At 33.9% G+C, this 17063-nt stretch overlaps 1 protein-coding gene across 1 annotated transcript; it reads right to left on the reverse strand.

Moving 5' to 3' along the window:
- Positions 1-36: 36 nt before the first annotated feature.
- LOC102804449 (protocadherin Fat 1-like) lies at positions 37-13423 on the reverse strand. The gene is made up of 19 exons (XM_085493684.1): positions 13030-13423; positions 12616-12661; positions 11892-11939; positions 8971-9039; positions 8332-8471; positions 6854-6901; positions 6441-6533; positions 5870-5959; positions 5633-5755; positions 4933-5128; positions 4648-4781; positions 3300-3491; positions 2951-3121; positions 1974-2135; positions 1604-1812; positions 1237-1366; positions 1010-1101; positions 452-542; positions 37-225 (listed from the first exon to the last, which is right to left on the reverse strand). Exons 2-19 carry the CDS (start codon positions 12653-12655, stop codon positions 37-39), a joined length of 2217 nt encoding a protein of 738 aa, XP_085349810.1. The 5' UTR covers positions 12656-12661; positions 13030-13423.
- Between the last annotated feature and the right edge of the window lie 3640 nt (positions 13424-17063).

Genomic DNA, 17063 nt, shown 5'->3' on the forward strand with positions numbered 1-17063 from the left:
TAAGATTCATAGTGAGGGATATGAATAATAATTATGTTAGCTATTCAAAACACGAATACATGTACCACCAAATTGAAATAATTGTTCATCACATACCGTCACGTACGTAATGATTACACTTCCTGCCTCCTCCTCTGGAATCATAACACTGGAGTCGTTCGCAGTAATTACTGGGTCATTGTCATTAACGTCAGTTACTGTGACTAAGAGGAAGGTCGTGTCATTCTGAAAATAAATAAATGCCGCAGATCTATTAAACGACGTATGTTCAAGACGAAAGCTTGTGCACGTTTTACCCCTTGCACATATTTACTGATTGGCTAGAATGTTAGGTGTCTGGACTAAGTAGCCAATGGGAAGATAGCTTAAAAGTTACAAGACCCAAATTTTACTGGAGTATTTACTAACTTCATTTGTTATATATAATAGAATTGAAAATGATAATACTTACATGATTAGGATTCTCGTCACGTACACATAACGTCAAATTGTGGTAGGTCTCATTCTCCCGGTCTAGTAAGTCTATTAGAGAAACCTCGCCTCTGTAATTACAAACCAGTTATAGTTTTATTGCAATTACAAGCTCGAAAACAAGCACTATGCATAAACAATGCACTCCGGTTATTCACTTTCTAATTTCTAGCACATTTGTCGGGTTAGTGGAATTATACTTCTAATTAGTAAGAATTATAATCGCTGCAGTATTGACTATAATAATGCATTTTCTATAACAAACAAATACTTCCCATATAATAATAATGTTGCCTATCATCATATTAAACATTCTGCAAATTCTCTTAATTAGTCAACTATTGTTTAAACAATACATGACATCTTTTTTAGCTAGTATGTTAAATTAGTTTCGTTACATTTTATTCTAAAATTGTTTAGTGCATTGATCTAAACTGGAATGTTGCTATAATGTGTATTGAAACATATAGTTAGATATGTGTAGGGAAATTAAAAGTATAAAAAGTCTTAAGTAATGTTAAAGTGTTCCATTACTCACGTGGATGATGAAATGTGAAAGAGTCCATCAGTCGTCTCTGATAAACCATCCTCAAATGTAAAAGTGAGATTATCACCATCTGCATCGACAGCCTAGTAAAATTAAATAACATGTGATGTTGGATGAAAGGCCAAAAGTTTGAGTAAATAGCTTATATCAGTCAAAACTCGTAGTGAAATACATATACGGAATTGAATTCGCAATCAACCACAATACTTGATACTAACCGTTGCTTGATACACCGATGCACCGATCAGAGCGCCCTCACTGATGCTTGCATTGTACGGGTCATTAAGAAAGATGGGCACTTCTTCATTGACATTGCTGATATCGACAAACACTTCTGCAAGATTGGATCTATAATACAATCAAGTCATATCCGAATTAAATGATTAATTAGCTAGGACGGTGGATAGTTGGTATACTAAAGAGGCACTCTAAACAACGAATCGATTGAAACTCTTATATATCTCATATTCTATAAACATTTTTTATTTATTATCTATCAGCTAACAACCAGTTTTCTCAATGCACCAACATTACGAATTCAAATACCTTTATACATTTTGCAATACAATCTTGAAATACACATACCTTGGAATATCCCCTTTGTCGGTTGCCATGACAATAACAACATAATTATCAACAGTTTCGGCGTCTAATAACCCATTATCATTATTTATATACAGTTCTCCAGTACTGTTGTCGATTCTAAAATTGTCCATTCCGCTATCAGTCACTCCCCATATACTGTATTCTACTTCGTAGTTATTAGCATCTTGATCGTCATCCACAGCTTCGACCTGAAACACAACAATCGATCAAACAAAGAGAAGCAATGTTTGTTATATTACGCACAATGATGTCAACATTTCCAGTTTTAATGATTGTCAGATTGAGCAGAAAATATAGTATACCGCATAACACATTCATACTACGCATGCTATTGTACATGAATAGTTACCGTTATTAGAAATGTTTCTTCTGTGATGTCTTCACTGACACTTGCACTATATGGCTCTCCTGTGAATTGCGGTGAGTTGTCGTTGATATCGAGAACAGTGATCGACACAGTGGAATATTCACTTCTCCGTTTTTCAGGCGTATCTGTTTCAATCGCGTACACCTGTGCAGTAAATCATTATACAAACACATTAAATAAACTATGCTTTGCAGCGTAGGCCTAGGAAACAGGGGTGTTCATCTGTCGGTATTTCTTTCAGGTAACCTTTTTTTATAATCCCCTACTCAATTAATACTTTAGGAAGACTGACAGCAAAACCAATGTTACATCGTCTCCTGTGCTATTAGCCAAACTATGCTGCCAGGGCGTAGCTACACCAAATGGGCCAACTTTGTGATTAGAATACTATGAGAAACAGAAAGGAACAGTTTTCTCTACAAGGAAACGATATTGCCTAAGAGAAAACAATGACCTGCCAAACGTTTTGCCATTATAACAAGTGAATTTATTCCCATAATTAGAACCGATACAGTCCCGTCCACCTGTTATTCTGCGACAAATATGAATATTGACACAGCATAACTTATCGAACATACAAAAAGCGTGAACAAGTAACAACTTAAACTATTTCAGATGTTAAATCAGTCAGTTATATTCATTAATGGGATTAAATGTACTAGAGATTATAATCCACGTTGCACAAAAGAAGTTGGATTTTCTCAGACAGAATTTATACGTCCCTGTTTTTAATTATCACTTTTTTGTAATAAAAGAGTCACGGTTCTTAGACAATGCAACATCTACAATGCGAAATAATAATACACGTTCGTTCAAGTCTTTTACTTCTTTTTATATATATTGTAATTGAATAAATAGACTGTGGATGCAAACTTCAATGAAATTATTAGACAATCTGGATACTATTATAAGTGTATTGCTTGCAATACTGCAAAAATTTATGACATGGGCATGTTTACCTTGATATCCAGGGTTCCTGAGATATTTTCGGCATCCAAATATGCAGGATCATTAACACGAATAAAACTAATAGCAATGGTCGGTGTTATGGAGATAGGATCATCTACATAAAATGTGTTCCCGTAAGCAAAGTCAGATTCTACGACAAATTCAAAAACGGCATTCTCACCCTGAAATAGAGGGAATTAGAAAGCACATTTTTCAGATTTCTGTGTTTGTTTCTTCCCGCATATATCAAACAATCCAATAAATCAGGCCCATTAAGATCAGCAGAAGAAATACAATGAATTATTACAAGTTGAAGTATGCTCAGTATTCAATAATTTGCCAATCGTATAGTATACGTACTTCGTCTATATCTGTAGCGCTAACTTCGCACACAATTGTATCCTGTAGCGAATGTTCAGCAACTTCACCATAATATATAGGAGAACTCATAATAGGAGCATTATCGTTGACATCAAGTACTGTTACTACCACAGTAGCATAGCCATCTCGATATGTATATATATGGTAATCACGAGTATCATTTTGAGAAGTCTGAAAAACAGCATAACTTGTTGCAACAAATTTATTTGAACAATGTATATATAAAGTAATAGTATATTGCATTGAATGAGTCACGTTATTGCCTCAACTCACAATGGGTTATTGTGACCTTTATTTTGCAATCTAACAAAGGTCACAAAAAGTGATTGAGTGAACAAAGAATGGTTGAGTCAAGGATGTATTCCAGCTAGCTAACCAAATGTCTGATATCGACGATACTAAGAATTGATAGAAATCGGAAATCAAATATTATTAAATTGGCAACAAATCGGTCAAACAAACATGATTCTATGTTGTGCCAATATGTTATTAAGTGAAAATTTAAACTGTGAGCTTCAATATACTAGCTTCAATGATTCGCCAAACAAGCTTAGATATTGTTTAAAGCTTGAAAACTTTTCCCCCTATGACATGTAGGACACATTCGTACATGTACAAGATGATGACATGATTATTGCTCTGACATTGTGCAAATATGACAAAGTTGTGAACTGTTTTAATTTAGCGTAACAAATTGTATTGAATTTGGAGAGTTAGGAAAAACTACGAGCAAATTGTAGCAATAATGGTTTCACTTTTTAGTATTTCAGGAAAATATCGTTGGGTATATCTTTGACGCAAATGGCCGCCGATATCTTGGCGCGAGCGAGATTGTCACGAGACTTGCTTTTGCCAATTAAATAGTGTACCTAACCACAGTCCCTCCAGGGACTATGACCTGACCTATATAACCATGGAATGTTTAACTGTAAACTTTATGACGGAAGAAAAAGAAACCTAATTTGAGGGGCAAAATAAGTTTTGTTGTCCGGTTCGTGGCTTTCCCACTCCTTGTTCCAGGTATTCACATAGTAGTGTTATTGATTAAAGTCGAATTTTTGTCTGCAGTGTGAGTAAGGTAAGGTATAGTTCCCATGGGACGTGTTGACGTAAGCCTGGGACAATTAAGCGTTCCTGCAATTTAACTATTGGATCAATGAAGGAGGTATAACTGTTACCTCATATTCTAATGTTAATGTTAAATGGAACAGAATTAACAGATATTATAAGGATTTTTAAACTATGTTTTGGAAGTAAATATTTTAAATGTTCTATGGTAAGATTTTTATTACTGTGTTAAATTAGTTGTGCTGTAGATAACTCATACCCTCAAAACTTCCGTAATCGTACCAGTCTGCGTAGCTTCTCTGTCGAGTTCTTTGATCACAGTTAACACGCCAGTGATGGTATCAATGTGGAAGTACTCTGTTTCAAATATTGTTGTATTCTCTCTGTCGGGGTCTGCAATAAAAGCACTAATGTCAACGATTGATACTTAGCAAATAGATACTGTGTCTATACATAAATCAAATCAGCTTATACATTCCGCAACGAGCTGACTTCTAGTGGTTTGCAGAATTATTTGTTGTTAAAGACAATAAGTGTTCGTTACCTGCAAAGCTATAGTATACTGGCTCATTTATTCCAAAATCTAAATCAAAAGCATCTATATTCACATTTAGCGGACCAGTGAAATTTTCATACACACTATCAGTGTAAATGATATCCTGAAATGCTGGACTCAAGTCATCTGCATCATCGACCTGGATGTATAATGTGGCGGTATCATTCAATGCAGATGTACCTCCCTGTAAAGAAAAATGTGCTGATAAATAATTCAGATCACCAAACAACATCAACTCCACGCATGATCAGACTAAATCTACATTCGCCACTTTATTCATAAATGAATACTATTTTTAAAAGCAACAAACCGGCACAACCGGCACGTTTATGTGTATTTTAAAGCATGGCAAACTAAAGGAAATAAGACAATTTGTCTGCAGTAGTCAAGAATATACAAATACGAACAAACATCTAATTAAATTACCAAGGTTTGATATTAGTAGCTGTCTTACGCGATGTCGGCTACCACACGCAATATTGGGTGGAATGTTATTTTTGGTAATATACTATTTATGAGTGGCCCACATAATCAACCAAATATAAAAATGAATTTCAAACATGAATGTAGTCTACAAAAAGGTGTCTAAATACATATTATATTTTCTGCAATCAAACTAATGTTTCCTTGAAGATGTTAAATAAATAATTATAAACACACGATTCATCAGTATGTAAATTATACTCACGTTGTCATCATATACAATCAAAGTAAGATTGTAAAATCTATCAAGCTCGTAATCGAGAGGCTCGGCCAGGAAAATCTCAGTATTTGATCTTGCAGGGATTGTAAAATGATTTGAACCTGGTCCCTTTAAATACAATCAATACAATTAAATACAGCTTTCTTGTGCAAGTATATTTCATTGACTGAAAGAATTGTTATCAACACTGAATATCGTATCTATAGCAGAAACACATCGTACCTCTTCAATGAAATATAGAAGAATGGTTTTTGTACAATCACCATCTACTGCGCTAAAATCGCCGAATACGAGTGTATCAACCGGTGTCATCTGAAATGATAAATATTACGGTAAATACAAATACAAGTCAGTGATATACATTTTTGTATAAGTATTTATCGATTGTTACGTGGACGCCCTAACACGTACTTAAAGGACTCAATACTTTGTCAATCACATTGGTTGTTTACATCAACAACCTACTACTTTACTACGTGGTTATATCATGAAATGATATATGATTGATCTAAAAATATCTGTTAGCACTGACCGGAAGGGAGTGGTATTCTCCAGTCTACCGATGCAGCATGAACCCCTTGACCATGAACTGTCAAACTACCACTTTTGCACTACAGTGTTAAACTACGTCTTGGTCTGGAATTTTAAGCTACCATCCTAATCCAGACTACCAATAGAATACTCAATTTGAAAAAATCAATTCAAAGTATCATGCTCGTGATTTCCGACAACGTATGATTGTCATAGGAGATACCTGTTATATTATCTTACAAACAGACTGATTGCACCTTACCTCGTTTAATTTGGTAAAATAAATGTCTTTGTTAAATACAGGAGGAATATCGTTGACGTCATATATGTCAATAATCAAAGTATATTCGTTTGACTAAAAAAGAAACAGAACCAACACGACACAAATGGAATCGTTCATTAATTTACGCTAATATCTATAGTTTTTATGTAAACTCACACAATAATAATATAAAATGTGCCACATATTCAACAGGAACTAGAAAGATATTGTAAAATCATATACGTGTTTGTTGTACAATCATTTGCATCAAGTTACAAGTGAGAATAACATCATAATGATCGACTCTTCCCATGCATGTTGGGAACTAGCGAGTAGCGAAGAAACATGTGTCAATATATAAGGGGCACCAGCGGCTAAAACATAACAAATGGAATTCATTTATTTAAACTTACCGGGTTGGGCTGACAACCAATTTTCAAGGTAAATTGGTCTTCGTCACACTGTAAACAAATTGATAATCTTGAACTTACAGGAGGCACAAACACAAATATATTAATATGAAACTTGCAAATCGGTAAACGCGGTCACACGTCCTCGAAAAAGCCATCTTGAAATAACGCCTGCACAATGAATAGATGAACATGCGCATTTTAAATACCCAACATCACAAACAACGTGTAGAGTATAATTCTACACTCAAATAAACCTAGTATACTGATGACGTGAACACCAACTTACGAACTTCCTCGGGAACAAATGCGTCCACCATGCAGTGAATATCACCTAATTGCATCTAACGATGAAACTTAAGATTCAAAAACACAACACGACAAATGCGCCTTCCCACTGTAAGCAGACACACTCCCTTATGCCACAAAACCATAACATAATGTACTATATACATGTTATATGCAGCATAGTAAGTTTAGTGTTTAAAGAATTTATAAGTCACAAATTCTCCATTTGCCACAAAATACAAACCAAATATAAAAAAAACTTTCTGTTTGAATAAAAATAAAAATTGATAGCCAACCCACGTGATGAATCATACTATGTCTTGACTATATTTCCTCAAAAACTGTATCACATTAGGGGACATGAACATTGATACCAGCGTGAACGGTTCAACAATTGGCAGATATATTGAACTTTTGAACAGTTATAATTTTGCACAAATAATTAATACTCCAACTCGAGCCACCTCAGATTCCCAAAGAGTTATCGACCATATTCTTACTAATATCTCCAGTTATTTCTTGGAAAGGCCGGCGAATTCTCTGGTTTCGATTTCACAGCGACACTTCATTCTTTATAAATCATCATTTGTATATACAAATATTTGTATGTGTATATGCTGTTACACTTAAAATTTCCTCGAAAATTGCTCGAACGAAATGACTTTTGTTGTAAAGATCAATACCCAATCAATTAGAATATTTTTTTTTTATTATGACCGCTCAAGTGATATATTACTATTTTACATTAATGCCACTTAAATAATCTAGTCACTGAACGAAAACATTCGCGAATTTCCTTTTCCGTTGGCTGATTTGGGTTATATCTCTTATTAAATTATTACTACAAACGGAGTAAGAAATATAATAATAAAGATTTTTACAAAAAAAAACCAGAAATATGTAATCAGGCAGTACAGGATTGTATTCGACCTCTGCTACCACTCATCCATAAGATCATCAGTATGCCTTCATGCATACTTTGCTTATACCGTAGCTATACAGAGAATCTTTGGAATGCATTAGGGAGGGTGTCATATGCTGATTAACCAACACTGATGATGATCAAAGTAATAAATAAAGCCTTTCTAAAATGAGCAACATAAGAAGTCCCACTGCATCACTAGAGCGAAGATATACTGCTATCGATATAGATCATATTCTGTATAATTCATAATTGGAGTGTTCAAACTTACATTATTTTCCAGATCGTACACCTTTCCCCACTCAACATATGTGCCGTTAATGACAAACAATTCGTTATAATCAGTACCATCTAATATTTCAAATGAGGTAGCATCGCTGCTGACATTTAACAAGTCATAAATAATAGTTCCTGAAAAAATAATGTTCGTTAGAATAATAAAGAACTTGCATTACGGCCGCTGTAGAAAACAGAATATTCAGTTCCTTAAAACAACGTGATTACAATCGCGTGAATCATGGAATATATTATTAACAGCTAACATATGCATGAATTTTACAATATTGACCAAACATAAAGAAGCAGTTAATTGATTTACTGATAAACATGAATATTTCACAATCATGAATTGACACAACAATCAGTTAAAAGTGTGTCGCTGAACAAGGTTTTGCAGGTTTTGCAACAAAACAGGAACCTCGTCCATCACACTCTGGAGTTTTGACACTGCAAATTACGGCTGACACTCAAGTGTGACTGTTACGTGGCACAAATCATGGTTAAAAAGAATACAATAGAGCAAGTGACCAATATGTGTAACGGATGGATACCAAGTGCCATCTTTTGACAATGCTACAAGAACGGGTTTCAGTGGCGTTTATTATTGCTAAGACACTTAAAAATGTCTTACCTATAGGTTCCTCTTCATACTCGGCTTCAAAACCAGTGTCAAGTTCAAAGGTACAAGACTGTGGTTCTCCTAATGAATGGTGTGATAATACCATATTAATACAGCTGTTTTCGACAACTGAATTACCGTTTCATCAACATTTTCACTAATACGTAGAATGAATATATAAAGCTCGATAAACACATTCCAAAATACCACACATGAAGGTGTGACAATAAAATTAAGTGTCGAAACATTTTGGACGATTGTAATTGATATCACATATCGCATAACACAACCTTTACTTTTTGTGATGTTCTATGGTCTCACCAATGCAAACATGATTACACCCCTTTTATCTCTTTTTGTACTTCTGGCGAATGAAGTTAACAATCATTTCGTTGCATGAACGTGGTTAGTAAGCCAATTTAAGGCGTGACAAATAGCGATCGTGACACATTTTACCCCTTTAAGCGTTACGGTGATACGCGCCCATTTTCAAGTTTAACATTTGGTTTTAAAACATTTATTGTTGCGAGGAGATACTGATGCCAGATTTGAAAGTGAAATTGTAAAGGAAAATTAAGTGAGATGCGAATGCATTCCATGGACTATGGGCATCCATGGGGGGGGGGGTATTGGGTGTGATGGAGTGTTGGTTCAATTACTATATTGTTTTAGGGTGTATACTTCTATAATATCATTAATAATGTTGCTAAATTTTGATTTGAAATATATTTCATTTAATATTCCGCCTATCATGAATTCAAATTCTTTCATCTTTAACAGGATCGTTCATAAAACCGTACAATCGGCAGTTAGGCAAGTGGGCGTTCTCCGGAATAATTTGCAATAATTAATTAAATCACGATGTGATGTGTTTTTTACGTAACGCGGATTCAAGGCGAACCGTCTCGTACTAGGAAAAACACCCACGATTGGACATGACACGCCCAAAATTAGACGGAAGTTGCAACCAATCAAGTGATCAATTTTAACGTTATTTCATGGCGAATGTCGATAATTTATTATATAAGTTTATTAAAAAAATACGCTCATCATTTTTTTACTTTAAATTTACCCACTCATCGAAAACTAACTGATTGTCCCAAGATCTATTTTTACACTTTTGATTAGGGCGGCTGTGAGAGGCTATTACATACACCGAAATCGCAAAATTGCCCCACATTTTAAATTTTGAAATGCTATGCCACGATTAAGAGACGATGAATGAGACAGAAGGGAGGATGGCGAGGCGTATACTAGTTAGCCAACCCTGCAACAAAACAGGGTCACAAAAGATGTATTTATTTATTTATTTATTATCATGTACAGATAATTCTATCACTCCGTCGATGAGGGCGCAGTGACCCCGCTTATTGCCATAAACGTGGAAAAGCTCAAGGAGTCAAAGGGGTTTATTCTGTAATATGTAATATTTATTATCGTGACAAATAACACACACATGATTGATCACCCATAGTTCCCTATTCTGTGTTCATAATTTATATCAAAGATTAGGGCTGCTTATTTTGCAATATTTAAATTTTGAGACACTTTCTGAAGGACAAAACGGGCGGTATTGATATTATATTTGTAGTGTTGTATTTGTAACAGCAAATTAATGCGCAAATAAATAAATAAATTACCAATTTAGCCACCCGTGTAAAATATTATTATACGCCCACCATACATATTACACTATAACTTACAAGGAAGGAGCCTAATACAAGCAGAATTATTTTGGGAATCTTTGAATATATAAAGTACAATATAGAGTCATCTATCAATAAATCATCTATATACGGTTGAATATCACACGATGTAATTTTTATAACGCACAGTGGTCTAGAAGGGATGGTCACCTCTTTATATATACAAAATAATTATTCTACAAATAACCTGGAACAAGAATAGGTTACTAGACAGAGACATACCATTTTTATAGTTAAATCAATAGTAATCCTTTTGAAATCCAATTGGGGAAATTTATAATTGAGGGAAAAAATCATAACCTCACAATTCACTTGACTACTTAAAATATATTATTGCGCAATTTGTTTACGCTGACCATTATATGAATTTAATTCTGTATGGGCATTCTGTCTACGTATATAATAACCTCTGATCTTCTTTTAAATATAAACTCAGATTTTTAGAGATCCTTGGTCCATGTTATTCTGGGTATTTGAGTGATAGTAAGGTGAACAAACAGATTTTTTGTTAAACAAACATAGTAGACGTGATGTACAGTGCCTCGCACTTATGTACATATTTACATATTGGTCTAAAAAAGGAAGGACCATAAAACATTCAATTTTGGATTTTACACCTTTAAAAACACAACAGATACTTCAATCGCACACTTTTCCATTTCAAATATTGTATAAAATATTTATATTTGCATTATGTACACCATATGTGAAACCGGGTAAACATATTAAAAAAACAGTAAATAAGTTTAAGTTCAAGACTAACTTCGATGCGCATATGTACATTAATATATATATGTCAGTTTGTGTACTAACCTTGAACAAAAACGGAAACGAGGAAGGACAGAAGAATAGTAATACAATAATATTGTATAGTATAATTTGAATCAATTTGGGAAAGAAAATTACATGGGTGGATAATCACCATGCGTGATATATATATATATATATATATATATATATATATATATATATATATATATATATATATATATATATATATATATATATATACGATGTTTTATTGAATTCAGTTCTTGCATTCACGAGAAGCGAAAGGTTGATATGATTTAACGTTATGACTATTTTATTTGGTTTGTACTAATTGTGCATTGTGATATCGGACATAGACCATGAACGCATGCTTGGTCAGACTCACAGACTATATCTCTAATTTGACAACTCAGAGTAATAAGAATAAGGAAATGGTAGAATTTAATGTCCACATACCTTGTCGTGCTAAAAGAACTAGTAGGAGCAGATATATAAATTGATTACCTAGAAACAACAATATGTTCACGTTATCAAAGAAAATATGTATGTTAATAATGTAAGTATTTCAAATACTATATCTAATTCAAAATTATAATGATGCATTTGATTATACGGCTTGACACTATTAATAGTTCAAACATCTCTCGACTGATAAAATATCATAATGTTACAAATACTGGATATATAAACATGTATTATGTATTGTCTAATAGGAATACAAATTTAATATGTATTTTTTCGAAATAATTGGCATTTGTTTTTGTTTTTCAATCTTTCGATTATTTTGTTGTATTTTTAAAAATCAATGAAACAAATTTCAAAGACTTTCGCGTAGTCTAATTACCTCAAGACATTTCCGCACGGCGAATCAGGCTGTGACCCTCCACTCAACTAAATGTGTTCAGAGTGTTCTTTTTTTAATATTAACCCTAGCATTCTGTAATTGAATGTAAACTGAAATGTCCCGACTCGAGTGCATATTACTTGATATTGCAGATTTGAATTTACAAATTAAATGATGTACCTTTTCAAATTTAATTAATGTCGAATCGAAGTGGAGGAAATAAGGGGTTATATAAATAAAATCCCAAATAACAATGAAGTGACACTCCACTCACTAAATGAGTTCAGGACATTATAACTTTATCAAGTATACACTGATGTTATTTAATTTACTTACAACTGAAAATATGACAGCAACTGCTTCTCAAAACCTCCATTCTGATCTACAATTATATGATAAAACATTGAGTTATTTGACTGTAATGTCTGGCATTGAAATAACAGTGAGCCGGATGACTCAAAACTACTTATTCAAATATAAGCAACTGCGCAACCCAGTCACGTGATTCAGAAGGAAGTGTTTTTGTCGAACTTATTAGCTGGGTCATATACAGTATAATACTTTGATACAGATATAAAATTCAAACCGGAGATTTAAAACGAAACCTAAAATATACGTGTACAAGACAACCTCCGTATTATTGGCATGGCATGTGATATTACTTCCTCATTTACTTCATACTCTTATACACAATGTTATAGAATGGCGTTATAACAATGGAGCACATACAGTTAATGCATTATAACTTACCTCTGACGCCGCCACACACCGGCCACCCGCGGCTAATGATTTCTTTCTTTAGATAACAGTATATATCGCGTAGCTACCGACTACATTTAACATTAGTCCACTCACGAAATGAGGTAGGTAAATTTTTACCAAAGATCCGAGTGTTCAGGTAAAAGAAAGCCGCCAAAATACCAGACTTCTGGTTAGAACGACTCTGCGACACACCTATATAATATGGCTACCTTCACTGCAGTGTTGCTGTGCGTATCATAGTAAAACATTAGTAGTTAGTTAACAATTAACGAACTAGCAAATAATTGATCCTAAAACAAACTAAACAAACGTGACGTCACTATTATTGATCATAATGTCCAGCACCATTGCCTCAGCTCAAATGCAATGCGAGGTTGACCCACATTGTGACGAGGTCAAACGTTGCAGAAGTCGACACAGGATTTCAACCAAATTAGGTTTGTGTAAATAAAGTTGAAATGTACACCCCTCTACATTGTTATGCAAGTGCATTCAATAAGGACTTTACAGGTCAATAAATTCATACAATGGAGAAACGTGGAAAAACAAGCCTATTTGCGTTCTACTTGAAAATTATAATTTCAGTCAAATAAAACATGTATCTCGTATATAGTATATGTCTTGGATTTAAACTGGAGTAGTACCATAGCCGAATCATACAGCGTAGCGTGCGTCAGTGTTTAAAAATGTAAAGCGGCATATTGCAAGTTGCTATAAATTTACTTCTCACAACGTCACGCCAATGTAAGTCGGAGCCACGTCTTTGTATGGTGCATGACTGCCATAACATGCATCACATTATATATTATATAATTATATATTATACATTTGTTTTATACGACCCTATCTTTGTAACAATTTCAGACGTCTGCATACCTACGAAAACCTCTAAATTACATTAATTCTGACGCCAAGGTTCGTTATTTCGTCCGCTATTACCGCTCATCGAGTCACAGGTTGACTACGTGCGTATTAGTCAACTTATCTGTCTAATAGTTTGCCGTCTCTCCTCGAAACTGCACAAAGAGCGTCGCCTTTATTTAACTGTTGGAGCTCAACGTCACAAATACATTAAACTAAAAAAAATGTCAGTACATACAACAAGTAAGTTATTGGCAAAGCAATAATCAGAAGAAATGAGATCTACCGTAAACGGTTCCACCCCTAATTATATGCGAGGAGATAATATGTTAACGTTGGTTGTTAGGCATCAAGGACAATATTAATAGCATACTACGTTGCTATACTTGTATGTATATGTACGGGCAAAATTACACCATATTTTTAAAACATTATATCCAATTTACTATATTATTTTGATATCCATTGAAAACAAGTGTGGAGTTCTAAACACATTGAATACTTTAAAAGTTTGAATCTTTATTAGTAGGAGCAATCATTCATACCCATGGACTGGCGCACTTTGATCTCCACTCAGTGTTGTATCAATGCTATATTTACCGGACCGTTCCCTTCGTAGCGCACATTCCATTCCTATCTACTCGTGTCGAGACATATTCAAATAGCTGTAAACGTACTAGGTCCACATGACCATTGACCTTAACGGTAGTTTTTAACATTCATTACCTACTTCTAGTCTGACTATATATTATGTAAAGTACCTACCTACGTGTACTAAAGCATGTACATTACCAACGCTCAAGTGAACTGTGTAAGTTTCATATATTGTGTCCATCCACTTGATAAAGTGACGGTTTCTGTTATTAATGTTTTATTGAGTAAAGCTAGTACGAACAATAATCTGTCAATATCATATTTTAAAATATTTTTTTTATTTATTTGTCATTACTGTTTTACAAGCTCGAATATTTGCATACACAGTGTATCGTGAACGAGGGCGCCCGACTGTCAGTGACTTTGTAGAACCAGTAATACATAACTAGAATTAGGTGGCGCTGTCTTATAACTACAATACGTAATTATAGACTCCATAGAAATGACAACCATTTTTCACTGTCACTGGATTTGTATTTGCATACTACATGCCACCGAATTTAACATATATTGTTATGTACTACATCGTGATACCGAGTCAGGTTATATTTTTTCCATTAATGTGAAATGAGTATACCATGCTTTATTGATGACCCTAATACAAAATACATCATACAAACATCAGAATAATATTGCATTTCATAGCAGCCATTTAATACGAAAAAAACATGTATTCCAATATAAATAAATGAATAGGTTAAAATAATGTGTTTATTTAAAACCTTAGATCAAACCTTAAAATCGACTTTCACACAAGCTAACAAAAGTTGGTTTGGTCATCATTTTACATATTTTGTCTTCAGGTATGTCTTCCACGAAATAAAATCTTTATGCACGGGAGCACTTGAGATAAATACATGCGTTACTTCTTCAAGTTATGTGCAACAAAATCTCTCAAAGGGTTCTGTCATGTATGATTAATTTCTTTTGTTGCCTACCATATCAATTCAACTAAAACTGAGTTGCATTTGCAAATATTATTTTAAAATAAGCATTCTTGCTGTGAACTCCTAATTGTTGAAAACTTAAGTGTGAAATACTGGCGTCATTGCGAAACGTAGGATTTTTCGATATAGTATACCAGATGTTGAATCCCTGGGTCAGAATGATAAAAAGTACACCGCCGTCAAATCAAAGTGCATGATAGTTTTAATCTGTACTTACGTTCTACTGACTTTATGATTAGTGACAGTAGACTTCAACGGATCAGTAACATCCAGGTTTGCTCGCAATTCGAATGGTAACATTCTTTTAGGGTGTTGGCGCTGAACTGAAGCTGATCAGAATTTCCTCACACAATATATCCACTCAATGGGTTAGTTCAGGCGATGTTTTCTGTTAGATGGCAACTTTCTACGTCACTTCAAAGCAGATCACTGTAATATAATTTCTCCACAATTCTCAAAACTCACTCTATACAATCTAATCGATTTGGTAATAACAAAAAAGTTGAATACTATTATGACTTGAAAAAGAAATGCGCATTTAATTGAATAACATACGGGACGATGTAAATAGGCTTTTCGTCGTACAATATAATCAATATTCACAATCACTGACACTTAATACTGTTTCATAAATGGTTACGAAGCTTGGAAAGTAAATTTATTATTTTGTGTACATATACTAAACTTATGTGTACTTATATACATATATTTGGGAACGTGTTTTACAGTGATGCGTGTGTTTTTTACAAATCCGTGTTTGATAAAATATATTATAATTGTATGTATTTTGAAGAGGATGTGCGTATTTTCAAAATGACGTGTGTTTTGAGTTGATGATGAATGTTTAAAATTATGTGCTACCACTGATGAATGAATAATTCGTGTATTGACCAACTTTTGTAGTGGATGGCACTGACTTCGAATATTTGTTCACGTTCGTGAGAAAAAACGCCCCTATGAGGGCGCTATTTTTGAATATTTTTATTTCGTGTGTGTGTAAAAAAGTTTGTTTTATCCTATTCACGAATGTGATGTATTTATATGGAAATTCATATGTGAATCTTACGACATTGTTACAGTAGGAGATCACACATGTTTACAACATATGTGATCTCCTACTGTAACAATGTCGTAAAACCCACACATTTTGTAAACCTATACTGTTTTTTTTATTCGACCTTACTTTACGCCTTGGTTATGACTTTAGTTAAGGTGTAACATCTGGAGTTGATGAGTCTTCCTTAACTATTGTATCAAAAAAGGCAATTGGTTTATACGTAAAATTAGGGTAATTAATATGCAGGAATGTCAACCCTAAATTAATCAGGTATGTAGATTATCCCTAATCTCCAAGTTCAATGGGATACTTTGAGTTGCTTTCTATAAATCGTTGGAACAGTAAAAAGTACAACAAATTAGGTAATTAATATTCCCGGATCAGTGCAATATCCCAGATCATCATTGTGGATAGAATCTCGTAAACTGTCACGTGGGCGTATCTTTATATATTTGAATTCAGTAGCAAATAACTATTTTTAGTATGAATGACAATAACAAATA

The sequence above is a fragment of the Saccoglossus kowalevskii genome, chromosome 19 (assembly GCF_978046115.1).
Source record: "Saccoglossus kowalevskii chromosome 19, keSacKowa6.1, whole genome shotgun sequence".
In the NCBI taxonomy this organism is placed as follows: Eukaryota; Metazoa; Hemichordata; class Enteropneusta; family Harrimaniidae; genus Saccoglossus; species Saccoglossus kowalevskii.